Source organism: Acanthopagrus latus, chromosome 17, assembly GCF_904848185.1.
Source record: "Acanthopagrus latus isolate v.2019 chromosome 17, fAcaLat1.1, whole genome shotgun sequence".
In the NCBI taxonomy this organism is placed as follows: domain Eukaryota; kingdom Metazoa; phylum Chordata; class Actinopteri; order Spariformes; family Sparidae; genus Acanthopagrus; species Acanthopagrus latus.
Window position 1 is genome coordinate 15409825 of NC_051055.1, and position 27165 is coordinate 15436989.

The 27165-nt window shown below is 45.0% G+C and overlaps 1 protein-coding gene across 8 annotated transcripts in view; it reads left to right on the top strand.

Annotated features, from left to right (window-relative positions):
* Positions 1–24496, top strand: part of nphs1 (NPHS1 adhesion molecule, nephrin) — a 42608-nt gene extending 18112 nt beyond the window's left edge. For 5 of the 8 annotated variants that reach the window (XM_037075357.1, XM_037075361.1, XM_037075360.1 and 2 more), the window contains 26 exons: positions 1302–1424; positions 2155–2236; positions 4136–4239; positions 6068–6189; positions 6378–6549; positions 7770–7927; positions 8934–9075; positions 9438–9562; positions 9645–9813; positions 10234–10363; positions 10533–10705; positions 11445–11585; positions 12155–12295; positions 14672–14793; positions 15358–15517; positions 15641–15797; positions 16175–16326; positions 19732–19843; positions 20254–20435; positions 20593–20640; positions 20963–21085; positions 21677–21725; positions 22039–22171; positions 23531–23612; positions 23864–24009; positions 24091–24496. In XM_037075357.1, coding sequence (XP_036931252.1) covers positions 1302–1424; positions 2155–2236; positions 4136–4239; positions 6068–6189; positions 6378–6549; positions 7770–7927; positions 8934–9075; positions 9438–9562; positions 9645–9813; positions 10234–10363; positions 10533–10705; positions 11445–11585; positions 12155–12295; positions 14672–14793; positions 15358–15517; positions 15641–15797; positions 16175–16326; positions 19732–19843; positions 20254–20435; positions 20593–20640; positions 20963–21085; positions 21677–21725; positions 22039–22171; positions 23531–23612; positions 23864–24009; positions 24091–24183 — 3341 coding nt within the window. In that variant the 3' untranslated portion in view covers positions 24184–24496. The remainder of the gene's footprint in view (positions 1–1301; positions 1425–2154; positions 2237–4135; positions 4240–6067; positions 6190–6377; positions 6550–7769; positions 7928–8933; positions 9076–9437; positions 9563–9644; positions 9814–10233; positions 10364–10532; positions 10706–11444; positions 11586–12154; positions 12296–14671; positions 14794–15357; positions 15518–15640; positions 15798–16174; positions 16327–19731; positions 19844–20253; positions 20436–20592; positions 20641–20962; positions 21086–21676; positions 21726–22038; positions 22172–23530; positions 23613–23863; positions 24010–24090) is intronic. The other 3 variants (XM_037075363.1, XM_037075356.1, XM_037075362.1) reach the window with 2 other exon arrangements.
* The last annotated feature ends 2669 nt before the right edge of the window (positions 24497–27165 follow it).

The window sequence follows — 27165 nt, forward strand, 5'->3', positions numbered from 1 at the left end:
CAGTGGAGAAGTGAAGCCTGCTTTGATCAGTCCAGAAAGCACATATTTAGCTTGGGGGTGATCTGAGAAGAGAAGTGTTTGGTGTTTGCTGTGATAGATTAGCGCTGGATCGGTTTCATCACTATTTCATCTCTTGATTCTCCTCGTGTAGACAATTTGTATTCTAACTCAACAGAACATCAAACCTTGCTGTAGTAAATCACTCAAAAGCTGACAGCGTGACTTTCCAGTCACTCCCAAATGTTACCAGCCCTTATTATCATATCATTGCATAAGCTAATATCCATCTGCGATAGCGCCTGCTTCCAATAACCCAAAATTGCTCTGATGGATATTACAGTTGGGAGATAAACAGCACTGGGTCACAGTGTATTACATGTAATCAGGGTTATGTAAGCAGATTACAAAAAGTAACTGTAATCAGACCAGAGAACATTTGGAAAAAATGCCTAATTAGATTGTAGTTAATATAATATAGTAGCATCTCACATCTTGAAGAATACACACAGTACACCTGTAGATTGTGCCGGTACTGTTTCTGAGTACTCTAACCAATAACTGCAGCTAACGTTAGCTGCTAGTTAGTTCAGTTAGCTGTGTAGCTAGTTTCCAGTTAAGAGGTAATCCCAAACTAGATGACTAGATTGCTCTTTATGGTAATTGAATGGATTATGCTCAGGGTTGGGAGGGTTAGTTTAGAAATGTATGCCAATACAGTTACTAATTACCTTTTAAAAAGTGCAGTAAGTAATCCAAGTACCACAAAGTGAATACTTTCCATTACTTCTGGATTAGCCCACACATATGCAAATGTAGAATAGAGAAAAGAAATATCAATAAGATGACTCTTGTTCTATACATTATATGTGTATTTGGTTTGACTCTAGACCAGAGTGATGTGGTGTGAGACGTCTGTCATGTGTATTCTGTTGCTCCCAGAGTCTGATTATGTTACTAACTACAAAAAGCTATGTCATTTGTATTAATTTCAAAACAAATCCTGGCTGTGGCCCCAGGAGCTAGAGCGGTCATCTTCCAGCCGCAAGGTCGCTGGTTTGATCCCCGGCCCCTGTAGTCTACACGTCGAAGGGTCTTTAGGCAAAATGCTTGTCCCCAGTTTGCTCCCAGTAGCTGTTCTATCATTGTGTGCTTGCATATGAATTGGTTATCCGATAAGCAGATGGCGAATGTGGCTAAAGCGCTGTGAGGGGATGCAAAGTCTAGAAAAGCACTATATAAATACAGCCCATCTACCATTTTACCATAAATGTGAACCCTGAGCTGTTGTTCCTCTCGTTCAGTCCCTCCTTCCAAGCCATACTTCGAGGTGGACATGGCAACACCTTGGGTGGCGGGGAAGAAATACACCGTCACCTGCGTCGCCCCTGATGCAAAGCCTGTGGCGGAAATCACACTTTTCAAAGGTGAGTCACCCGTTCAGCCGCACCGAGTGTGACAGAGATGGTCAGCCAGACGGGCGAGAACCGAGGGGCAGCAGCCTTTTCCGTTGTTTTATATTCTCGGATCTCCACAGGTCGCAAGCTGAATGCATAAACATAAGAGGCGCCGCAGATGGTAACACTCAAGTTCCGTAAAGACTTCTTCGAACAGCAGAGTTGAAAGGAGCAGACTCTGTGTGGGAGGAAATAGCCTGAGCATTTGAATTTCCAATTTCTTTACAATTACATGTACAGTGAGCGTATGACAAGTTCCCAGTTGTTTACACAGACAACTGCAGTTTTTTCTCATTTTCTCTTTTTGCTTGTTGTTCCCCCGTCACACCTATTATACTGTATATTGCTCAGACAGAGAGGGAGAGATTGTGCTGTCGGTTTCTCTCGGTGCAAGTTTGTCCACAGCATTGTACAGCGGGTCTGAGATACATGTTGCTACATGCTGTCTTTCTTGTTGAATTATACATCTCGGTTGTGTTCGGTACAATGTAATGTTGTTGTTTACATGTTGTTACACAGCACGGATTTGATTTAATTTCAAAGACAGGTTTAGACACACAGATGCTCCACCTCTAACATATTATCCCAGTATTTACCATTCCATAACGCCGATGTTTTACGTCTCACGTGAACAAGTTTACACACATTGCATTTCTCCCGTCTTGTGTGCCTTGCCCCCCCCCCCCATTGTGTCTTTCAGATGGAGTCGAGCTGACAGGTGCAGAGTCTTTCACCACGTCTGGCTCAAAGGATAAGCTCCTGAACACGCGTGCTGAAGTAACGTATGTGTTCGCCTGCCTGCCAGACTCATTCTCCTCACCAGCCTGCTCAATCTCCCCGAGCCTGTCTTTGTTTCTTGTTTCCCTTGTTTTCACCCCGCTTCTTATTTTCCCCCTTCTGTCTTAGCGAGTACAATGAATTTCTGCACACGGCGAACTGTTACTTGGCACTGTGCGATTGAATTAGCTTCTGTCAAATGCACAAAATTACATTCCCGGCAGCGAGACAGATCCGATCCTCGCCGGTTCGCCAGGTGCCTATACATTAAACAGGGCCATAGATTGCTTTAATCCTGCTTGTCTCCTCTGTGTCAGAGATAATAACCTCTTGTCATATCCCGAGATAACATTGGTACTGAGGAGCTGCAACGTTGTTCAGCTCTATTGCGGAACAGCCAAGGCCTTAAGCAATATTGATGCTCCTTCCTCATATTCACACTGAGCGCACGCAGCAGTGGGCCATGTGTGATTGTTACGCTTGACATTGTACTGTAATTTGATATCGAAGACGTACACTGAAAGAGCAAACTAGGCTCAGAATAAATGCACTGCAGTTTGGGGACAAGTGGCTCGTTCAATGTACATCACAGAGTGCATTTTGGAATTTTACTGTCACGTGGCTCGGGCAGGTGTCAAGAGTGACTAAGGGAATTTCCTTCCAGTCTACTACTTGAGGACAAATGTAAGGGCCTTGTACTTTACTTGAGTCATTTCATCTTTTGCTAGATTATACCTCGACCCCGCTACATTTCACAGAAATATATTGCACTTTTGACTCCGCTAGACTTATCTAAATTCTTTTACGTATAAATTGAGAAAATTAAGGGAGAAAATCGCAAGATAGGATGTTGACATGCCACACATGGTCTAAGATTAAAGCCGGGGATCGCAACCTTTTGGGGAAATATGAGTCTAGTTGCGGCTCCTCGTCACACTTCATATGTCTTTGAGTTATTAGTAATTGTAAACCTTTGGGCTTCCACTTTGAAGTCTTGAGTCTGGCAATGCAGCTGTCGCTGTCATAGGTTTTTGTACACAAAAGTGGCAATATTTGGACAAGAGGTTACAGATTGTGTATCACTGAGAATGTGAGGACACACCATAGTAGCAATATGTCAATCCAAAGGTTGCTGCACCCTAAAGCATACCCTGCTCTATTGTTGATTTTGCTCTAAATGGACCAAAACGATCATGCTGTGTGGAAGAAGCTTTGAAACAAGCAATTGAGACTATAAACTCATTAAGAAACAGTTCAATTAGACTTCTCTTTAGAAATCAGTGGAGTTGCACCCTGCTGGTCGTTAGAAGGACTGCAGGCACTTATTTTTGCACTGGCTTCAACAAATTGTATACAGTTACTGGTCTTTGGCACGTCTATGAAGGAACTCTCAACTCCTCAGGTAGTTTAAATATCTGTTCATTATCCAATATTTAACGAAACTCAAGCAAAAAAACACAATCTTTTACATTACTGAGGTAGGAGTAAAGGCACGATACGTAAGAATTGGCCACCTTGACTTCAGACTCCACTCAGATAGGGGCAGCACATCACCAGAGTAATGCCTAACTGCTGCTAACTGTATTAAATTTAAAGACCTGTAACTGAAGCTCCTGTTATCATGTTAGCCCAGTGAGCAGTGCAGTTAGCTGGACTACCTGGGGAGCGCTGGTGTTCACACGGCTGGCACAGGAGCTCTGGATCGCTGGGTGAAATAGGTTTCAGGACCCCAGCCAGCTGGTTAGCATGCTAACTACCTAAAATCCTTACATATTGCTGTTTCTACTGGTAGCCAGACATTGTCATGTTGTGACATTTTGAGCTTTAGCACTTTGTATGATTCTGTATAAACTGTCTTTTACCCCTCTCTTTTCCTCTTCTTTCCTTTGTGTTCCCTCTCAAAGGGTCACTGCTCTGAGCTCTGACAACGGGAGGCAGCTGGCATGTCACGCCAACAACCCCGCCCCTTTCCGGCCTGTGGAGACCACAGTGACCATGAGCGTGTACTGTGAGTGTCTCGACCTGTCTGTAAAGTGACAGTCAACACCCCATCTGTTTAACAAAAACACACTGGCACACAAACACACTCAGCCGCACAGGAACCCAACCTCGGGGAGGCCCAAGGGTATCCGGACTCGTGCACTCAGTCTGCGTTAGTGGTCCGAGGAGAAACATCGAACCTGAAGGCAAACTCACACCTACTTGAAGACAACATGAGTGTGACTGCCTCCAGTTCCCACAGCTTTCCCCTGGTGGACCGAGATTGATATGGCCAAAACAGGAGGCCCCGGCTGTTTTCTTACTGTGATAGTGTCCGCAGTGTAAATTCATTGCACCAACGCTGCAATTAATTCTGAATTAGTTTAGTTGCCATTTATTTTGTTCAGCGATCATAACCTTTTTTTTTTTTTTTTTAACACCCTAAGTCTCATTTCCCCAATGTTAACCAAAACACATAACCCAATTATTTTACCAACTGAGATGGATTACATCAGCGAGGCTTCGACTTCTGAATTTTTTAACAGTATTATAATAACTAATATGCCAAGCTAAGGCTACCGCCGCTAATAATGATGAATCCTGCAAAACTAACCCGGCAACTTTTGTGCTCATCAGCTCAAATTAAATTTAGACTCCGCTGAGGCAGGAGGGGAGGCACTTGCTGTTGCCTTCTTGCTTTCATGTTATTATGACAAACCGCGTGACATTATATAATAAAACGGTTACAGCGGCGCACAAAGGTGAGCTGACACACTTGCTTTTCCGTGCCAGTTTGCTTCGTCTATTTCCCCCCTTATTTGGCGAGGTAACAATGAAAGCTGCTGCCGCTGAATCCACAAACAGTCTGACACCGCAGCTACTGTTTACTACAGTAGGTTTAGTATTTTCTACTCTGTTGATCAGCTGAAGTAATTGATTGTTTAGGCCTGAGAGTCTACCCACCCGCTTCTCCGGGGCTAAATCATGCTGTTGATTAAAGTGGAGCGTGGCTTGCTGACACCTTCCGCAGCCTCCACTTTCAGCTGCCGTATTATCCACGGGCTGACTAGACACCTTAATGTTGCCTCTATCTATACTCCTCCACATTAGAGGGCCGCCGCCGCTGTTTTAACAATCACCAAATAACCGTGAGCACTCCTTCCTTTCCTCCTTCCACCCCCCCCTCCCCTCTCTCCCTGGCATTAAACAACACCGGGCTCTGCGCTAAGTGCTAATGTTGCAGAACTTGGGACCACCGCTGCAGTCTTGCTCAGCACGCCAGCCCATCAAAGCCAGCGCGGTGGCCATTTTCAGCCGGGCAGATTGTTAGCAAGGTAGCAATTTGTCACACCGGCCCAGGGTCTGCAGACGGCTCTCTGAAACTGATTGCTGCAATAACAAAGGCCCGTCCTCCCCTATTTACTGCGTATATTTTATTCAAGGAGGCTGTAATTTATTCATATTTCACGTTGCCTTATTACTGTTTGAACATCTGTTATTTTGCTTTATGGACTGGATCCAGCTCACTGCTCGCTTAATACTTAATGCTTTCATCAGATCTGGACCTCTTATCCCACAGTCATGTTCAATGTGCCCAATTTATTGGCCTTGTCGCTACAAATAGGCATGCTCCCCACTCAATTGCAGAGAACGTTCTCATTGCAGGCGCAGTCTCTTCTTTTTTTTTTTTATGTTGTCCCATTGATGATCACTCCATCCTGCTGTTCCCCCGAATGACTACATCCCATCTCCTCCCATCTCACCTTTTTCTCTTTAGGTTTCTGTCCTCCTCTTTGCTATTCCCATTTGTCAAGTCCATTTTTTTGGATTGTTTTCTGTCTCTCATTTCACGGCAGTCCCGCCTCAGCCTCCAGTTATTGTGGGTCTGGAGAGAGAGGAAGTCAGAGCAGGGAGAGTGCTCGTGTTGGAGTGCGTGTCTCATGGTGGAAACCCCCTAGCCACTCTCCACTGGACCAAGGTAAATCTTCGGCACCATCTGTTGAGGAGGCTTTGTCGCATGCTGTCACACCGACGAAGAGAGCTATTTCAGCTGAAGAACTTGCGGTGGAAGCGTCCCATTGTTAGTCGCTTCTGTGCTTCCCCATATGGGGGCCTTGCAACCCTCACAGACATGTTTCTTTTTCCATGTGTGCGTCTGCGTGTCAGAATGGCGAGATTCTGTCCATGATTTGGGAGGAGGACATCGTGGTGCAGAAGTCCAGCAGCGCCCTCCGCCTGAAGATCACCCCGGAGGACAACCAGGCAGTGCTGTGCTGCGAGTGCGTCAATCTGGTGACCCGATCCCCTCTGTCTGTGAGCCGCAAAATCACCGTGCTCTGTGAGTGAAAATAATGCGTCATGTCGTGCACGGCGCTGAAACACACACACACACACACATTTACACACACACAAAGCCCTGGCAGGACTCGGAGCGATGGATTATTAAGGATATGGACATGAGGCAGAGGAATATAATAAGAGTCTTACCTCCAAAAACCAATTCTTTTGCTGTCCCAGCATAAATTCTAATGCTAATATCATTAATGAAACTAATGGTTATTATGGCTGCGGCCCATATTTCCCACTGCCTCCAGATTAGTATCAGAGCGTGCTCTTTCATTGCCGCCACACTAATTCAGCTGAATTGCTTCAATGCGCAGTCCTGAGGCAGTGAAGCCCACACTTTGTGCGACAGTCGACGCCCATGGTTAATAGATTATACTTTTCTCTCTGAATATAAAATGTTTGTTTCAGCAACAATAAAACAAATACAGAATTAATATTCAGCAGCCCTGGTGCGTTGAGCCTAACAATAGCCTGATTTCCACTACAGAGCCAGACAATGTAAGTCAGAGCTTTAAATGCAGCGCGATTGATGCACCTATTTTATGTAAATATGCTCTGAATTAACAGGAATCTCTTGTTCATGCTATGTAAAGGGGGCTGAAGGTACTCCAGTGCTTTCCTCACCGAGGCCCTTGTGCCATGCCTCCCAGTCATCCATTCAGGGATTTTGAAAATGAGCCGCTGACTGCCTGACTACGCTCCAGGCACTGGCAGAGGCTGGAGGGCACAGAATACGTCTCACTGGTGTAGTATGAATATGCCTCTTTTACCTCGCGGCACCTGCGTAATTTCAACCGTCTTTGTGTGTGGCGCGCTCAAATGCATCCCATCCCGCCGCCTCATGTGGGATAACATTTACATACGTGACCCCATCCTTCCTTGTGTCTGCCTGCTCAGTCCCCAGCCTTTGTATTCCCCTGAAGGCTTCATGCAGCTGCATCACTTTGCCTGCAGCTATTGTACCCCGTCTCCCCCTGTGGTTAAAACGAAGCAGACTTTAGAAACCACACTGAAAACCTCCTGAGAAAACAAGTTGCCACTCAAAGTGATTTTCCCTCTCACCCCTGATACAGCTCAATGTTTCACATCCGAAAATAGCTGCGCTGCCACTGTGATCAGAATAGGTAGCTGTTGAATGTGCTACTCAAGGAGCAATGTTTTGGTTTTTTTATCTGACATGTCTTTGCTTGCGTGTGTGTGCGTGCACATCAGTTGAGCCCGCGGAGGTGAAGCTGGTGGGTGAGCTCGCGGCCGTCGAGGGGGAGGACTTGATTCTGAGCTGCTACGCCACCTCCAGTAATCCCCCCGTCCAGATCCGCTGGTGGCTGGGCTACAAGGAGCTCAACGCGTCCGCTGTCACCATGGAAGAGGTGAGACGAAGAGCCGAAACCTATCTACAGTATCTGAGCAGGAGAAGCAAGGGACGGCGCACACAATGAGTTATAATCGGGGTTCATGCTGGCCAGTAAAGAGGATGCTGGAAAAGGGCATGTTTTTGTTTCTCTCTCTTTTTTTTTTTTTTTTTTTTTGGTGAACACAGGGCAAAAAGCATAACAGAGTGCAAAAGCTTTGCCCTTCACTCAAGCTTGCCGTTACTGCACCAACAAAAAAAAACTTTTGAAAATGCCTCCCATTGAATTGAAAGAATCCCCAGTGCAAAATGTGACCCCGTGCGAACTCTCTCAGATGAAAGAAAAACAGTATGACCATGAGCAGAGTCTGAATAGGCCCCGCTGCAAGCCCTCGCAAATGAATCAGCAGCCGATTCCAAAAGGAGTATTCTGCAGCGCCTCTCCTCTTTTGTGTATGTTAATAAGATCAAAGTGAATAAAAGCTGACACAGAAGATGAGCGTTATTAAACAAGCTCTTTATTCATCTGGCAGCAGCATTTCCATTTGATCTTACACAAGGCACTCAGCGTGCCGTGTGTGAGCTTTAATGCATCTGAAACAGTGTGAGGTTAATGAAGACTGACGCTCCTGTCCAGTGTCTTTGTTAGTCTTTCTGACTGTGGCTTTTACAGTAATCACCGCAATAATGGCTCTAATAACCAGATGTGCTGCATAGGCATGGCCGCTATCAGGCAGGTGCAAAATGACGCTTCGCTCAATTTATAACAGCGTGCAAAGCAGAGAGAGTCAGATGAATATGCTTATTTATCACGGACCGTGCACAACATCAGTTATTACAGCGGCTAATTTGCCATCTGTATTCGCCAACACAAACCATTGTGGGTTGTTTTTCTCTCTGATTTTTTTTCTTTTCTTTTTTTCCCCAAAGACTCAGAGTGCCAGAGACCAATACTGTCTGTCTGTCCTGTCCCCCCCAACCCAGCCCCATCCCACTGAAATGCCACGTGTGCCTTCTGTCTGCAGGGAGACAATGGTGGGATGACAACCATGTCCAACATGACCCACAGGGTCTCCCGGGAGGAGGACGGGCTGGAACTCACCTGTGAGGCTTTCAACAAGGGCACACACTTCTCTAAGACGCAGGTCGAAAAAATCAGCATCTACTGTGAGTGAACTGTGAGATTTATTTTTTTTTACCAAACACATTTTCATCTTAGTTCTTGAGAGGTCAATGGGAGTCAGACTCTGAAAGACAAGAAATGCAAAAAAAAAAAAAGGCACGATCGCTCTTTACATCAAATCATCGACACAGAATGAGTGACTATTCACTCAGCTGGAGGACTTTCTTTCTGTGCAGATTTTCAATTTGAAGATATTCCTTGGCTCTGGTATTGGCTTCAGCTTCTTTTCAGAGTCTCTAGATAGAGCTTTGAAAACAGTTTGCTAAATGTGAATCAGCAAAAATCAGGTAAAATACCGGAAAAAGATCTCCCAAATTTCAAACTCTTGTTCATCCTTTTACAACAGACCCCCCTCAAAAGATATGGCTCGATGCTCCTCCTCAAGATGACCCCCTTCCCTCAGGGACCATGGTCCGCCTCATCTGCTTCTCCACTGGGGGGAATCCCACAGGGACTCTGACCTGGTTCAAGGTGAGTGTGTGCACTGTGTGAACGTGTGTGTTCAAGCTGTCTAGAGTGCTTCTCCCTGTAATGTCCTTCCTTCCCGTTTTAGAACGGAAGGGTCGTGCCCAGTGCTCTGAAGCAGACGTCCTTTGATCGGGGTGTGGCTCGCGAACTGGTCCTGGTCCTGACAGCGAGCGACAACCTGGCCACCTACCGCTGTGACGCCAAAAACGAGGCAAAGAAGACCATCTCTGCCCACACGAAGCTCACGGTTCACTGTGAGTTAGACTGGAGCTCTGACTTGTAAACACAGACAGCTGAAACAACAAATCATCGCTGTTGAGTCTCGTTTCTAAGATCGACAAATACCAGCACTTTGGGTTAATGGCTCAGGTCCGACACCAGAGATCCGGTTTGGTATTTGATTTTGGATGGTATTTGATGATCTGGGCATATGACCCCCACTCTCTCAGTGGCAACGGATAAGTGGCTTTAATTTGTTTATACGTAGCGGACCCTGCCACCATCTTTACCTTCAAACAGGGTTCTGGGGACCTTAATTTCCTCTGAGAACAGCTTGTTTATACAGTTATGGAAAAAAAAATACATCTCAGTTTAATAATATTGTAAACTTCATAACACACTTTGAACATTGTCTTATTTTTCTTTATCTTTTTGCTCACTCCATAATTCTCCAGTTCCAGCTGTAAGTGTCACGATCACAACCAAACAGAAGGAGCTACGTCGGGGCCAGACACTAACTCTGGAGTGTGAGTCTGGAAGCAGTAACCCCAAGGCTAGCATCTCCTGGAGCTTGGGCGTGCTCAGGTCAGTGGTTGGACAGGGTCAGATAACGTGACAGAAAAATGATGTGGCTAATTCAGAATCTGGATGAGAAGTGTGTTTGTCCTGTTACACTTGGCACCATGCATGATTGCCTTGTGAACTTCAACTCCCCTGTTGACTGTGGATGGGGGGTGGGTGGTGTCTGTCCCAGGTTCCAGGGAGCAGAGCAGCCACCCAAGACGGCTCAGTTTGGTGGCGTGTCGGTGCGGAGCTCTCTGACCCTGAACCTGACTTCACAGCATCACAACCAGAGGGTCATTTGCCAGGCCTTCAGCCCAGCGCTAGCAGAGGGCACCAACACATTTTTCAAACTAAATGTGTTTTGTAAGTAGAGGGGGCGAATCGTTTCTTGGTTTGTTTCCTTTTTGCTTCCTGGCGAGTGACCAAGAGATGTGGTTTGCATAAAATTTAAACGATGCATAATGATGATCCATGATGGCGCGGGTGTAAGCTGCTTTGCTGGGCTACTTTTTTTTTTTTGCACAGAAAATGTCAGCGAACACTATGTGTATGTGTGTGTTTTTTTTGTTTTGTTTTTTTTTTTCTTTTTTTGTTTGCTGGAAAAACCTTTGTTGTGATTTGTGGGTCTGTTGAGCTCTGCGGCAGCGTGTCCTAATTGTGCATTTGCTTTGCTGCATGGCCATGTTTGTCTTTGATGCCATTTCACCGGCAGCAGCCAGCCACTGCTTCAAAGCTTGGTGCTGTGTATGAGCATGAAGGAATGTCACTGTGTGTTTGCGCAGAGCTGCAGTTGGACAACAGTCCTGTCACTCGGCGTTTTAATGCCTGTCCCTCTCCCTCCTTCGGTGCCTTACTCCCCCGTCGTCTAAGTATGTGAAGTTGGTTGGATCTGGAATTATTGGTGGGATGTCGGCTTTCTACCGGTTTGACTCTCATTAGTGTCTCTTAATGCTTTCATGCTCAACGTGTTTTGCGGGTCTTTGTGCTCTTTTCTTGTCGTCATTTTGTGGGCATGAATTTGTATTCATGCTTCCGCTTGTGTGTTTTTTTGGGCTAACTCCAGCTTATTTCTTTTTTTCTTTTCTGTATTCGCGTGCGTCAGACCCACCAGAGTTCAGTCCGGAGCAGCCATCGGAGGTCCAGGTGCTGGAGGATGAAATGGCAACCATCCCGCTGCTGGTCTCAGCTAACCCGGAGGAGGTCTCCTGCATCTGGCTGCACCGCAGGGAGAAGGTGGTCAAAGGTGATCCCGGGCTGTGTGATGGCTCTATAAACCAGGTCCTAGTTGAGCTGAGCCAGCAAGTAAGCACTCAGCTCTGCCATTCAGGGCCTGAATAAAACATGGCAGGTTAGCCAGCATGGGACCCTGCCAAATGTGATTCTCATTATGGCTCTAATGTATGCAGCCTAAATGAGGATTGCTGTCTCACTGAATACAACACAACGTTTCTAAACCTGGCTTCTCCTCGTGGCCGGTGTCATCGGGGGCCCTGCTGCACCCACTCCCTTTTCTCTGTTAACTCTCTTAGCTCCATCATACACAGCCCCCGCCACAAAATGACTGCATCCCGAATGTGGAAACCCAGCTATTACTATGTTTTGATTGCTGTGGTACAGAAGGTGTCTCTCACACGGCCCATTGTTGGCTTGATGTGGGAATCCAGCCAGGCCAATCAATAATGCAGGATTAGATGTCACTTAGAGACCAGTGGCCAGAGGACATGTGGTTGATGAGCGTGTAATGAATACTTAATTTACCATTGGTTTGCGTGTGTGTGTGTGTATGTGTGTGTTTTTCATGCCTTTTTGAAGAGGGGGATCTGAGGTACCACTGGCCAGACGACAACTCACTGGAGATCAGGAATGTGACAAGGAAAGATGCCGGCGTTTACACAGTCAAGTGCACAAATGACGAGGGTGTCGACCAGACCTCCATCACGCTGGACGTTCAGTGTAAGAACACACACACATCACTGAGGGCCCCGTGTACCCTGCCCTCGCCCAGAGACAGCTGGGATTGGCTCCCGCACCACGCCAGTGTTTATAAAGCATAATAAACACTAATGTAACATACAACAATATTGTTAAATAAGAGTAATGTAGCTTATTTAACTGTTTTTTTAATGAATCTGCCAATAACACACGGATATCAATACTTAAATCACCCAATTACTACTTACAGTAACCTATTATGATGCATTCTAATAGTGATCAATAGTGATGTATTACAACTATGAGAATGATCCTTGAATAAATAGTAACCAACAAGCTATAGATGCATTAGACTGCATTATAAGTATGATGCATAGTGTAAAAACGGGCTTCATCCAATAAATAAAATGTAATATATAGTTTGATATACATATGTAATATATATGGAAGGAGCTGATTTATATGTGACAGTATATGCAAATATGATGTAATTTTACCTGATGAATATATGACAATACATAATCAATGTGGATTGTGTTATATATAACAGTATATAAAAAAACTACATTAATTTGGTATAATTGTATATACTGTATAGTGAATATATACTTTGATATATTCAATAATACATAGCAATGACATTAATAATATACATTTCAATGTATATGAGGATGACACTACTTTCAAACATAAACCTGTTTATTTATGGGTAAAGATATTGTTGTATCATTGTTAAGTTGACACAAGTAATGAAGAAAAACACCAAGAATGTTAATATACTTGATCTACATATATGGAAAATCTGTTTCTGTTGGATGTTTATAACTGTTTAAAAAGGGTTTAATTGAGGTACCACAGAACATCTACCAGAGGGGAAATGGACAAAACACAAAAAGGAGTGAAAGTAATAATAATGATGATAATGAGTTTTATTCATACAGCTGTTTTCATAAACACATTAGAAAAGTGCCTCAAATGGTTGAACCAGGATTTAAAACATTCAAGGACTGCAACGAGGTAGATAATAAGTGTAAATGAAATTGAGCAAATCACCCAACAATAACATGAAAACACCAACAACAATATTATTAAAACAGATCGGACAGGTTGGAAAATAAACCATTGTGCTAGCATTGATAAAAAGCTTCTTAAAGAAATATGAGAAGGGATTTCTGCAGCCTCACATCCTGAAAGGGAAGCAAAGGGAGAGAGAATATTGAAACTTTTTTTACATTTTTTTTTTTACCTTCCTGCAACCCATTGATAATTAATCAAAAGTAATTAAAAGTCTTTTTCAGGTTCTATCATGTCATATTTGCAAGTACACCTGAGGGCGGTGAGGGTCACGAATCAACCACATCATTTATCTCTGTTGTAGCATTCTTTTTCGTTACGATGTGGAGAGTGGGCAGGATTTTTTCCTTCACGATATGCAGTGGATTTGTATTTGTATGCCACAAAGAGCATATTTGGAGCTGTAAAGCATCAGAACCGTCAGTGAATCCACGCACCCTGACACGCCCCAGACAGCAGCATTGACTTTCAGCTCCTGTCCAGCAAACATGCCTCATTAATTAGGCCTCCATGCAAGGCCGTGCACCTCCACTGCTGCCCCGGGCCCAGCCTCAAGCTCTAGGCCCTCTGCCCCGATACTGATGATTTAATAATGGAAGTGTTGAAAATGTAGGTCTGCCCGTTTCGCCAAAGCCCATGGTACATGCCTAATGGATTCCGCCATCCTGATCTGACTGGGCCTGACAGTTGTAGATATTCATTATGTATGGGGGATTGTAGTAGCTTTTATGGGTGGCGGTGTAGCCCACTTAACAACGTCGGTCTTGGTTAGCAGGCCAACACGGGTGGATCCCACCAACCCAGAGGTCCGTGTCTCTCTAGTGTTTCCCTCCACTGTTCTTCAAGTGTGAACACAGGTTTAGACAAGTAGGCACTAATGGTCTTATTGTTGCGAGTACATGGCACTCATGGGAAGGATAAAAAGCTTGTGAAGTTGGAGGAGGAGGAGAAGAAGAAGAAGAACAAGAACAAGAAGAGCACCACAGAAGGGAGAAGACAGGGGAGGGGGGAAGCGGTCAGTCTGTCATAGTCCGTATGTCGCGGGGCGATGTGCTCTCGGCGGAGGGCCTTGTGGGTCACAGGGCTGTTTCTCGGCTTGGGCGCAGAAGCATCTGCGATCCTCCAACGTATAGAGAGGTTAATGGCGCCACATCTGAAACACAGAGAGCCAGTTAAGACGGGGTCATGAGCAACTTCAAAGAGTGTGAGAGTAATTATAGCGACGCGGCGTTGCTGTTAAATGGCTCGGCAAATGATTCGTCCCAGGTCGGCCTGTTAACCTCTGCACCTGCCTCAGCCTTGTCCCCGCTCTCTTCCTCCCAGATGCTCCCAGTGTCAAGGCAGAGAAAGACCCCGTGGTGGTGGAGCTGGGGGGAACTGCAGACCTGATATGTGTGGCGGATGCCAACCCCGTTACTGACGGCATGTTCTCCTGGAGCTTTCTGGTAAGAGAGGGGAACACAGCCATCCTCTGAATTACATTAGCCGTATCTGGCTTCCGTTCTATTATTTTGTCCTTTTGTACTGTTTATCACCGGCCTTTCTAAATGCACAGATGCACCATATTTCACCGGCTCTAACTATCCTTCCACCCCACCTCTTCCTACTCCACACTCAGCCCAAATCCAGAAAAATAGCTTTCATTACTGCTGCGTGACTAAAGGGCACATTCGTCAATGTGGCGTGGTCTCTGTATCTACTGATGCCTTCTCCGGTCTAACCCACCCCCCGGCAGTGCTGCGTGTCCCGCTTTCAACCTGCACAGCCCCTCCCTTTTTTTTTTTTTTTCTCTTTCCCCGTGGCTCTCCAACCCTTGGCATTATCTTTCTCTGTCCTCGGAGCTCGTTCCCCCGACGCCCTCCTCATCCCCACCTCGAGCCCTGATGGTTTCCCGCTCGACTCTCCGTACCTGTCTTGCGCTCCCTCCCCTCGCCCGGGAGGAGGGGAGTGTGTGTGTTGAGGGATCGGTGCTGTCTGCGGCTGATTCCCGCTCACTCTGTCTTCCACAGGGAGAAGGGGAGGTGGAGATGGGAGAGGTGACTCAGGAAGACGAATCTGGCCTCCTGACCATCCATGATGTGACTCGGGCTCATGCTGGCCTTTACCAGTGCACGGCCGATAATGGCATAGCGCCTGCCGCCGCCGTGGGCGTGCAGCTGGTGGTGCAGTGTGAGTTTAGTAGTATTTAGTTGACAAAACACACATCAAGGTTTATTAGTTGGATCACGCACGTGTCAGTTGCATCTGGTGTCTGTGTGATTAAACATTCCATGCTCACGTTGTCTTGCGTAGTCAAGCCGGAGCTTCGGAAAGGAGCCCAGTGGAGGAAGGTGGCGAGCAGAGGGGACGGCACCACCACAGCCGAGGTGGTGTGTCAGGCAGAAGGCATTCCTCGCGTCGACTTCTCTTGGGAGAAAAACGGTGTTCGCATGGACTTTGCAAACCCCAGGTCAGCGAGGAGGCATCCTTCTTTTTTCTCTCCACCATTAACTTCAGTGCTTCTGTCAGCATTTGGTTACATATTGATGAATCCTTACAATTAGATTCATTTTTACCCCAATATAATATATTCCTTAGCTAGTTCTTGCCATTTCACCACTAAATCCAGATTTAGTGCATTTCATACTCTGCCTTTCACTATGCAAATACCTGTTTAATGCTTCTTTGATGTGTGAAATTGGGTGACTTAGTGCAATCTGCAGGACATCACAATCCCTGCTGTCTGCCTGCTCAGGATTTATCTCCCTTTCTGTGTGTGTGCGGGTGTGTGTGTGTGTGTGTGTGTGTGTGTGTGTGTGTGTGTGTTTGTGTGCGTGCATGCTGCAGGTACGAGGAGCGGACCGTGAGGGAGGGCTCCTTCCACACCAGTACAGTCCGGGTAGTCAATGTGAGCGCAGCTCTGGACTACGCCGTGTTCAGCTGCACCGCTCGCAACTCACTCGGAGAAGACAAGCTAGACATCCAGCTCGTCAGCACAAGTACTGTATACATGTGTGGGTTTCTGTGTGCAGGGGGGTTTCTGTGTCCACCTGGGTTGAGGTTCTCTCCACAACATCCTCGGTCGATGCGAGAACCATGTGTCCAAAAGGTCAACTTTTCATGAGCCCTGTCTTAGGGTTGTAGCGATGCATTTTTCAGATAAACCAGTTGGTCTTTCAACAGCTCCGGTTGACTTCAGATGTAGGAGGGTTTTCTTGTTTCATAAAGGACCGTTCTTAAGTTTAGTTCCCTATTCACCAAATTCAGATGTATGTGGTTTGTCCTTGGGCTGCAACAATATGTAAAAAACATCTCAAGATTCTTTTCAAATTGTATCAAATGACTCTTTTGTGCGAAAGGTTCACAAATAGGGATGTTTTTAACGACTTATTTCCCTGACTTTAAGATTTAAGAAAACTAATTTATCAATCTCAAGTCAAGACAACAAGCAAACCTGAGGTGCACCGTGCGGTTATGTAAAGTCAATTCAGAAACTCAGAAAGGTCATATTTATATTATTCCAAAGGTGAAAATACCAAAAATATTCTTTTTTTTTCCAAAATGAATAAACAAGCACTTCTATAGGGGGGAAAAGGTCCCCAGAACACTGTTTGAAGCTTGAAATGTGTAAAAGAGTATGGAATAGTGTTGCCTTTAAGGTCACTTTGTTCATTCAGTTTATTCATACATTTAATTGTTTATTTAGTTTGTTTAGGCATGATAGTCTAATTAAGAATGTAGCCCTGTTAGTACACAGTGCACTTTCAATCGATCGATCAATTTCCCTCGTCTTGTCCTGTCAGCAAACCAAATATATGGTCATCTGGTCTATAATGAAAAGGTACTAGTTCAACCAAGAATTTTCAGTGTCTCTCTTCTTTTGCTATGTGCATTTGTTTACCAATGGAAGCGTTATTGATCGCGGGGTCCTCAGCTTTTAGTTTGACTGACGAGACATTACATTTCACTTTCAATTATGTCAATACGCAGTTGATTTATCTGTAGATTGATGAACAAATGAACAATACATTCAACAGAGTAGTATTTCTGGAGTAACGCTGAAGTAATAAAAAAGTAACGCTGAGCCATGAAGAATTAACATCCAACTCTGCATTTCCACAAAGCTTTAGTCGCTTTTGGCCGCACTTTGCACTTTCTTAGAGGGTTGCCTGGGGAGTATGTAGTTAAGTCTTATCATTCTCACCAAAAAACCCTCCAAAAATCTGCAGACTGCCAGCAGCTGTTTCCACCAAAGAAGCATCGTGTACATACCTGCGCACCATGAAATGTGAGCGAGCCTAGCGAAAGCAGTGGATTATGTAGACAGTCAAGCATCTAGCGATAAAAAGACCCAGATTTAGCTGACTAAACCAGAGCCACAAGAAGGAATGCATAATGGATATTTACTGGCTCTGGTAATCATTTGCGAAAGCAACAAGATAAACCTGTAGTATTATACGTATATACATGCGTTGTTATCAGCTCTTTTAGCGCCTCTCTGCCCCCTAGTGGTCTAAAATCACCCAATGCAGCTTTAAATGGCGAATGATCAAAGTCGGTGGTTAGGGCACACAACATGTAGGGATTATGCATATCACGTACTTGGCAGCAGCACACACGTTTTTTTCCTTTGGTTCTAATTTGGCAGCAACTCTAAAATAATTGTGTCTGCGCTGCTTTGTCCGAGGTTTATCAGCCTTTTCCAGCACCATTACAATAGTGTGGGAGGGCCGTTGAACATGCAGAATTGTGTAAACTGGAGAGAGTTGTTGCTCCTGAGTGTCAACCCTTTAAGGAACTCATTCCGTTGCTCTATCTCCACCTTATCGTTTAGCCCGTAGCACTACTTCACTTCTCCCTCAGATAATGCTGCAACGATACGCTTTGCTCTCCCGGCGTGCTTAGACCTCTCTGCCTTCGAGCTGCCGCTGCATCCTCGCACCGGCTGCCACTATCAGCCCAGTTGTGCTCTCAGCAAAGGCCCACAGCCATCATTGGACACATTTAATGTTTACTATAAAAACCATAAAATACAATCCAATATTGGCCCTGTTTTTTCCCCAGTCGCTTTTTTTTTTAGAGCTGTGAATATTCATAATTAATCTGACGCAGTGATAATAAATTTTATATGCTTCCTTATCATTTGAGAGCCCAAGAGGAAGAGGGAGTTTTTTTTCCTCCTCCTTAGCGCAGTGCTTTTTGGATCTGAAGGAGACGAGATCCAAATAAGGCTGACCCCTTCGCCCTGGAATCTTATGAGTGGAGCTGATAGTGGGAATTATTTACTCTGCAAACTGGGCCGCAGCCCGGAGGTAGAGACGAGCAGAGCATCCCCGTCTTATGTTGCTGCTCAACTATCTCTCTCCTCCTCCTCTCCTTGAGTATCTCTCCCGCTGCCCCCAAAACCACCCTTCTTTTTTCCATGCATGCTCAAAATGCAAAATAATCCACTTTCCCCTTCGCTACCCTGACTGAAGCTGCGCCTCGTGTCAGACCCAAGGCCCCGGTTAGCCTCCTTTGATCTCTGTCCACAGTATCGATAATAATCAAGAGGCTTCATCCTTCATTGCGTGACTTAAATTGGACAAATCAGCCACTTTGTTTTGAAAGGGATCTGCCGGAGCCCTGCCCGTGTTTCCTGGCCATTCGTACAACAAAGCACAACCTTAAGACAGAGCAGATGAGGGGTGATGCGCTGAAAGAAAGAAAATGCAAAGCTGCCGCTGTCATAAAGATGTTCTGTGTGGATACAGGTGGAATACACTTTGATTAGGACTAGATCAGCTGTTAAAAAAAACAAGGAAATCAGGAGGAAGATGGCTGAAAAGTTTGACTGCAGTGATCACCTTTCCCTCCTGACTTCATTTCATTCGCTTGTTTTCATTAGCCATGAATTCTTCATCATTTAATCTTCCTTACATTAAATAGTGTAGTGTTTAAAAAATATGTGATGAGTGAGGCAGCTAATAACAAACACCAACAAATCAACCATGTATCTCTGATATAAACAGGTATTTCTGGCCCCTGTGCTGTGCACGCCTGATGAGAATAATTGTGTTTACAAACACACAGTTGTGTGACTAATGGGAAATGTGAGGATACCTGAACTCATTCTATTTCTACACAGAAGAGCATCCGCTCTGCACTCACTTTTAGTAAACTCATTTTGTCTATTTATAACCGCTCCAAAGCAGCGAGGGAGGCCGGAGGGGAGGTGCGATCCTATAGGCCAGCAGGGCCTTGTGTGTTATTTCTGCAGATATAATCACTTGACTATCTCCATCTCTCAGCGCCTAAAGCCTTTTCAAATATCCACCTGTCGAGTGAAGGTGTTCTGCTCTTTGTCAGTACTCTCTCAAATTCGAGAGCATTTTTCCACATTCCTCCTTTTCTTTTGCCCTCAGATCATCCAGATCCTCCCACGTCGTTTCGGCAAGTCGACGCAACCCACGACTCGGTTACTCTGGAGTGGATCCCTGGCTTCAATGGCGGTTTGCGGCAGAGATTTCGTATCAGGTAAGATGTTGGTTTAAAGGCAGAATGGGTGGAATTTATCAGGTGTAGTATGCAAAGGCATTATTCACAGTTAGCTGCCTCTTGGATTGTGCTTCATATGATCTAAGTCCTGATGAAGGGGATGGATCCAGACATTTTTTGTCACTTACTTTACAATTGCAAGGCAGACCTTTTGCCTGGTATCTTTGAAATACCAGTATGTTGTTATTTAGTTAGTTGTTTTTTTCAGTATATGGCAACAATGGAAGAGACAGCAAACCTGCAACCAGCCCCAATGTCCAGCTGAGAGTAGTAGCGTAGTGTAACTTTCTTTCTCTTCATATTAACCAGGTATTCTTCCTTGATGTCTTTAAGAATGACCCCCTTTCATAATCAATGACCCGTACTTGACAGTAACCTTTGGCCAACAGATACCGTTGGGATCAGTTGGCCAGTTTCCTCTACATGGACGTCTTTCCTCCCAGAGCGACAACCTTCACTGTCACCGGCCTGCAGCCCACCACCACCTACAACTTCTCTGTCAATGCCCTCAACGCGATGGGAGAGAGTGATTATGCTGACAACAATGCAGTACTGACCATCACCACCAAGGGTCAGTTTGGAGTAAACCCTGCTTGACACTGAGGGGAACTCCAACACACAACCATCTGATGACCTGTGACAGATGTGTCATTTTATTTTGTTCACAGTTGCGTGCGAGTTTTGTGCGAGGCGTGCACGCTGTTGTAATTGTCTTTCTCCCTCTACAGAGACATCTGCACTAGAAGTCCCAACAGATGATGACTCAGATTCACAGAGTGAGTCTTTTATCACAACTCCCTGCAAAAGCTCTTCAGGGCAGCTGGAAATTGCTGTTTGCACAGCAGCTAGCTTCATTTGGCTAAATCATGTTAATGTATGCACCTCCAAGGCTGTTAATGTTTGCTCTACGAGAGTAGCGGTTGTCATGGCACCCAACCATACTTTTTCCCCTCTGCTGGTCTTTAATCAATAAAGACAATTGAGAGAGCGGCTGGGTCTGTCTCAGTCAGTTTTTATCTTTCCGCATTTCCATTTTACTTCCTCTTTAACTTTCATTGTTATGCATTGAGCTAATGTTTCTAATGTGCTGTGAACTAGTTACCAGTGGGCTGCCGGCCTACTTGACGGTCGTGTTCACGGTGGTGTTTGGAGTCGTGCTGCTGTTGAATTCACTGGGCTGCTACTTGGGAGTGCGGTGGAAGAAGAGGCGAGGCCCGACAGGTAAACCGTGATGTTCTTTTCATCGCGAAAAGTCTTTCCTTCCATCACTTCCTGTCATTACAGCGCCCCGATTCCTCAATAAAACTCAAAAAGAGACGACTGCGAAACCGTGATGCAACTGTCAGCTCAGCCTCTCGCTCTCCTCTCATCTCTCCGTCTCTTCCTTTTCTATCCGTCTATCCTGCCTCCTACTCTTCTGCTCATCCTCCAAGCCTCTACCTCTTGCCACATTCATCCATCCAGCTGTCACTTCTGCATCTCTCGTCCATATCTTTTATCTCATTTGCTAGCTTTATGCCCTTCTCCAATCTCTCCTTCTGTCTCTTTCTATTTGTTCTTCAGTCCAACTGTCAGGCTCTCCCCTCTCCATCTTTTATTTTTCATTCCTCACCTCGCTCTGCCCTCTGTTTTTTGGGTTTTTTTTTTTTTTAAACATAGATTTTCGCAGCTTTCGCGTCTTTCATTCACTCTCGCTCTCCGGCCCTGTTATTGCTCCGATCTATTTCGGCGCTTATGAGATGATGCTCCCCTCTTCAAGTTCTAATTTCCTAACACTAAGCCTCTTTCCTCCTGTTCCTGTTCCCCCTGCAGGGGGTAGAGGAGGCAGCGTGTTGGACGGAAAGAAGAATAAGGAGGAGCGGTGAGTTAAGGCCCTGCAGTCGAAGTAATAAAGAGACACACATCCAATCCTCTCTAAGCACATCTAAGACCTGATCCACTGGCTGACCCAGCTACTATAACAGCCACAAAGACAAAAAAAAACAAAAACATCCTCTGTCAATATCCATTTATATTATCATCATGACACTTGCACCACCATCCTGTACTGGGTGATACATGATGAAGAGGAAGCTGGCATGTGTGTTGAGTGTTTTGCAACTGCATTAGCGTAATGGGGATTAATAGTATTTGGGAAATGAATCACAAAAGTTAAAGTGATTTTCTCCTCGCAGGTCCAGTCAGTCAACCGCCAGCAACTCCAATAAGTATGAGAGCCGAGAAAAGATCAACGTGGCAGCCCAGCGAACCCTCCTCATCGACTCCGGATCCGAAACGGACAGCAATGTCTACGAGAGCTACGGGGCGGTAAGAGAGGAGAGGAGGAAGAAAAGGGAAGAGCGGGATGAGAAAGACAGAGAAAAAGAGGCAATTGAGAGGATATGCAGGGACGGAGAAGGCTGAGTGAACAGATGGGGGGAGGAAAGAGGTTAGGCGAGGGGGTGGTGAAGGAGAGGAAGTGGAGAATTCAGCCATAACAAGGAAAATGGATAGATAAACTAATGAAACCTTTAGCTGTGCATAGAGATGGAACACAGATCAATACCTCACAATTAGCATTCAAAATACGCATCGATCGCCGAGGAATTATCATTTTGTACTTTAGAGGGGCCGGTGAGGATCTGAACTGTAAAGAAAACTGTTGAGCGAGGTAGAAGAAAACAGTTAGTCGCGTGCTGTCAGAAGGGGGTATAATGAAGGCTCCCATCCCCACAGAGGCAGGCTCTATCGCTCCCCTAATTTAAAACAGCACATACCTGTAAGGGTTGGTTCAGCCAAATTACCAAAAATAATCTATTTTCTCATTTACCTGTCGTTGGATCAAGCCGCAAGCGCTGATAGTCACAGTTTTAATGCTGCATTCACACGGTAAAAGCAAGAGGAAAACAAACAAGTCCAACCGAAAGGGGAAAAAAAAAGGCAGGAGGGCAAAAACGAAACACGCAAGACAGTTTTGCCATGGTGATTTTTGTATTGTTTGTATTGCGGATGCATGGACGGCTCAACCCTGACAACACAACACCTCCAGCTAGGGCTCAATAGAGGTGATAATAAAATCATTAGGTGTCTGTGGGGTTTCTTTTCTTATAATGCATGTAGTTATAAAATGCATCTTCCTCTTAAAAATTAGCATTAATTCCCACTGAAACATTAGGTCAGTCATTCATTTCCAATAATGAATGTTTTGCGACTTGTTGTCCAGATCACCCGTTTTCTTTATCGTGTCATCCGGCTACCAGTTCTATCGAGGGGGACCAATACAGTGGAGATGGTCCTCACCGTAATGACAAACGCAATATCTCATTCTAAACAATGTCCTTATTGCTCTGGACTTCCCACAGACTTCACCGTCCACCATCTTCGTAAAAACGTCTTCCTCTGTCTTCTTCAGTGGTTCAAAAATAAAACAAGTCTATCACCCTCTGTACTTGTACTGGCAAGGAGGCAGAAATCCTTAAAATCTTGGAGATCGATGTATCAAGAAAGAACAAAAAAAAAACCCCTGCAAATCCGCACGGTTGAATTCTGCTAAAGGTCGGCAAGGGAATCGTTTGACCTTAATTTGCTGTAACCCCCTCTGCAAGTGTGTAAAAAGATGTGGAAAAGTATTTTACATGTCGGAGCAAAGGCGATCTGATGCTATCTCATCTGTTTCACTCATTCCAGGAACGTTCCCATCATTATTATTACCCAGCTGGTGACTACATGCCGCCTCTCCGTCCACACCCTGAGGAAATACGCAGGCTGGGTGAGACAAAAGAGTAAACAAGACAACAGCAAATACATCGGATCCAAATGATGCAGCCTGTGCCAATCAGGAACTACTAAATCTGTCCTTGTGCTAACCGGAAAACTGAGCGTTTCTCTGATTAATCTCTTAGTTGGCAGTTTTCCCAGTTTTTTTAGCATTTTAATTCCAAAGATTCTTAATGTATTTATCCACATTTGTGTTTTGTGCATTTCCACGTGCTCTGAAAGATGTCACTCGCCTCTCCGCAGACTCTCAGAGCCATCTGTATGAAGACGTAAGACACAGCGGCCTGTACCAGGACATCCTGGCTTCCTCTCTCACTTCCCGTCCGCCCTTGTTTGACCACAGATTGCCTCATCAGTGGAATGAGTGGAGATCACCGACTCACCCTCAGGTCCGTAAACAAACCCCAAACCCATGATGAGGGCCCCTGTTTGATACATTATTCACACTTCACATGCACTCTGTCTCTCAGCAGGGCGCCGAGAGAGCGAGGGAGTTCATGGATGTTCAACAGCCGCAGAGAGATTCCGATCTTCCCTTTGAACTACGAGGCGAATTAGTCTAGAAAGATCAGTTCAGAGCAAACAAATACACTATGACAAGGCTCGGGATGCAGTTGTATGGCAGATATTAGATAGAGAGTGTTTTCTTCCTATTTTTTTCTTTTTGGATGATGTCTAACAAGTCGCTTTGAAAAGAACTTGACAGTAGGATGGAGAATGCTTTCAAATGTCATATAATGCAAGTGTTTTGGAGTTTTGCTGTGTCTGTTGTCATCACTGAACAATTTCCTCTGAGGTCTGAGTTGAATTATGCTAAGGCACCGTATACTAAAGCTGAACAAAACCAATAAATGACCTTGGAAAAAAAAAAAAAGACTTCAGTCTCCACTGAGTGCTTTCATTTCTTATTTTATTCTATTTTACACTGGTTAGAAATGTCTGACAAGCTGAATGTCACTCCTTCCCTTATTATGATTTTGCATCTAGTGTGTGCTGCTGTGCCATTCTTTGTCCCATTTGGCTGTAATAGTTTCACAAAAAAACAAGACAGTCACTGAATGCGGAGGTGCTGAGTGCTGGATATTTCATCAGGCACTTGAAAACGCACCCTGATAGGTGAGCCACTTGGAAATGTGAAAGCTACGTTAGCATCTACGGACCGTTAGCAGACTTGTCTAGCTCAGCATTAGCTGTCTAAACAAAAGAAATTCGAAATGCAACCTCTGATGCTGGTGGTGATGGGGACATATTGGTTCATATGATTTTTTAAATTCTTTTAATCATTAATCATTTTTTATTGTATGTAATGTAATGAAGGGATCCTACGCGGTGAGAGTAGATAACTATTGCGATTTCATGGTGCAAGCCTCTTTTTTTTAAAAGCACATTTTTAACAAATTATGCTTTTAAAAGCTGACAAGGACAAAACTGGTATATCCATAATGTGGTGAGGACATGTGCCCTGCCTCCCCAGTACCCTGCTATGAGAGTCATCTGGAAATGTGAAAGTTAACATTAGCACCAATGGATGGTTAGCCACCGTGTTTAGTTTAATTAGTTTACTTTGGTTTGGTCACAGTTAAACTGGATTTGAGAGGCTAGCGCTACGTGTTAATTTACCTTAGATTATAAACTGGCATTAGCTGGCGACCCAGTGTTAATTAGACAGTATGGCTGAGTATGGCTGTACTCAGTTATTTAAAAACAGGTAACAGTTATTAGCGCATGGCTAATAATGTTAGCAATAAGTTCCTGTTCTGCTGAGGACTTCAGTAGTCAGTATGCACTGTACACTGCATTCAAATAGCCTGTTTACAGAGATCACATACCCAACAGCTAATCAATGCTGATACTATGCTGAATAAAGGAGTGATTATACAGTACATGTCTTGAAGTCCTGAGATATTTCTTTAAGCTGTTCTAAGCAGACCTGATGGCATGCAGCAGACGGTAGAGCGCCCAAAACAAACAGACTTGACTTGGACTTGCAAAAAAGACTTGTGATGATGGCGACAGACAGCTTCTAATCTGCAGAGTGCTTCAGCAGCAGCAGCAGCCACCCATTCACATTCTCCTCCCTCTGTGATGTCACTCGACCCCCCCTCCTCTCTTGACCTCGCATTGTTCTTTCACCTTTCGCCTCTTTCTTGGAGCCAAGTCACGGTCACTACCCAGATTCCCCCCCCAACCACCCCCTCCACTCCCTCATCCTCCAGCCAGCTTTGGCCTGCAGGTCGAAATGAATCAGTTGGACACAAAAAAGGTCTGACAACGCTGTGGTTGGCACTGGGGCAGAGGCAGCACTGACTCTCAGTGCCTTCCATGCAGACGACATCCCTTTTGACCCATCTGACGTCCACACGTTCCAACATGTATCCAGGTAGGGACCCGACAACAGTGGCCTGCTCCCCTCCTTGTCTGATACAAAGAGTTACAGGCCTCACCGTTTGTCCGTCTGGAATCTCTACAATGGGATGGGACTGAGCGGTATTTAGCATGGTTATGTCTTCAGGAGGTAAAGCCATATCTAGGGCCGGACTCTAATCCTGTTTTCTCTCGGATTGAAGTTGAGCTCACAGCATCAGTGAGAGAGGAAAAGCATGCAGGGCATTTGTCTCACTGAGGGTGGACAGTCACAGAGAGATAGGGACAGGGAGGGAGGGTTAGGCTAAGCTGCTAGTGGGGCCAGTGTTACCAAAAGCCCCTCTCTTTTTCTTTGGTTTTCACTATTGTTCAATTTGTAGTTCAGGAAAAAACAGATCACTGTGTCGCTGTGTACCTTCGCTCTAAAAATCTGTGTGATGATTACAGTCTTTATTTACAGAAACAAAAAATGATACAAATGGGACATATACTATAATGGTTTCTAACTATGGTAAAAAAAAAAAAAAAAATTAAAAAAATAAAAACTCTTTGTGATTGGTTTGCTTCCTCCACTCTTCAAGTGCTTAACCCTGCAATTTAACTGTGTGAAAAGTAGGAATTCACTTTCTGATAAAAAAAAGCATATTTTTAGAGGAGCTCTCAAAAGATCGTACTGACTCATTCTAATTTCCTCTGGCAGGTCATTCCACAGCCTCGAGGCCTTGACTGTCTGACCCATAGCCCTTGTTCGTGCACATTTTTTAAAGCAACAAAAGACGCATTTGGGTTGGTGTCCGACCCAAGCTGCCAGCCGAAAGTGTCTGCGTTTGATGATCTCGGGATCTTTTCTCCAGGAAGTTACATTTTTGTTGCTTGTCGTTAAAGGCATGCAGAACACCGGCAAAAAATAGATGCTGTCCTCCTGTATTATAGTAACAGGGCTTGTGAGCGCTTTGTATTTCTGTAACTTCATCTTTTTAATGTCTACTGTGCGGGGATCAGATACTTCCTCACAGTTTCCACAGCTCTTTTCAGGTTCCTGCTGCCTCGTAGTATGTGCCAACAGTAACGGTGACTGAGCTCCTCTTATTATATCCGTGCAGAGCCGTTATGCGTGTGAACCCTGTTCCTGCTCTCAGCTTCTGCTTTTCCCTCAAGGACGATTCGTCACATCAGTCTCA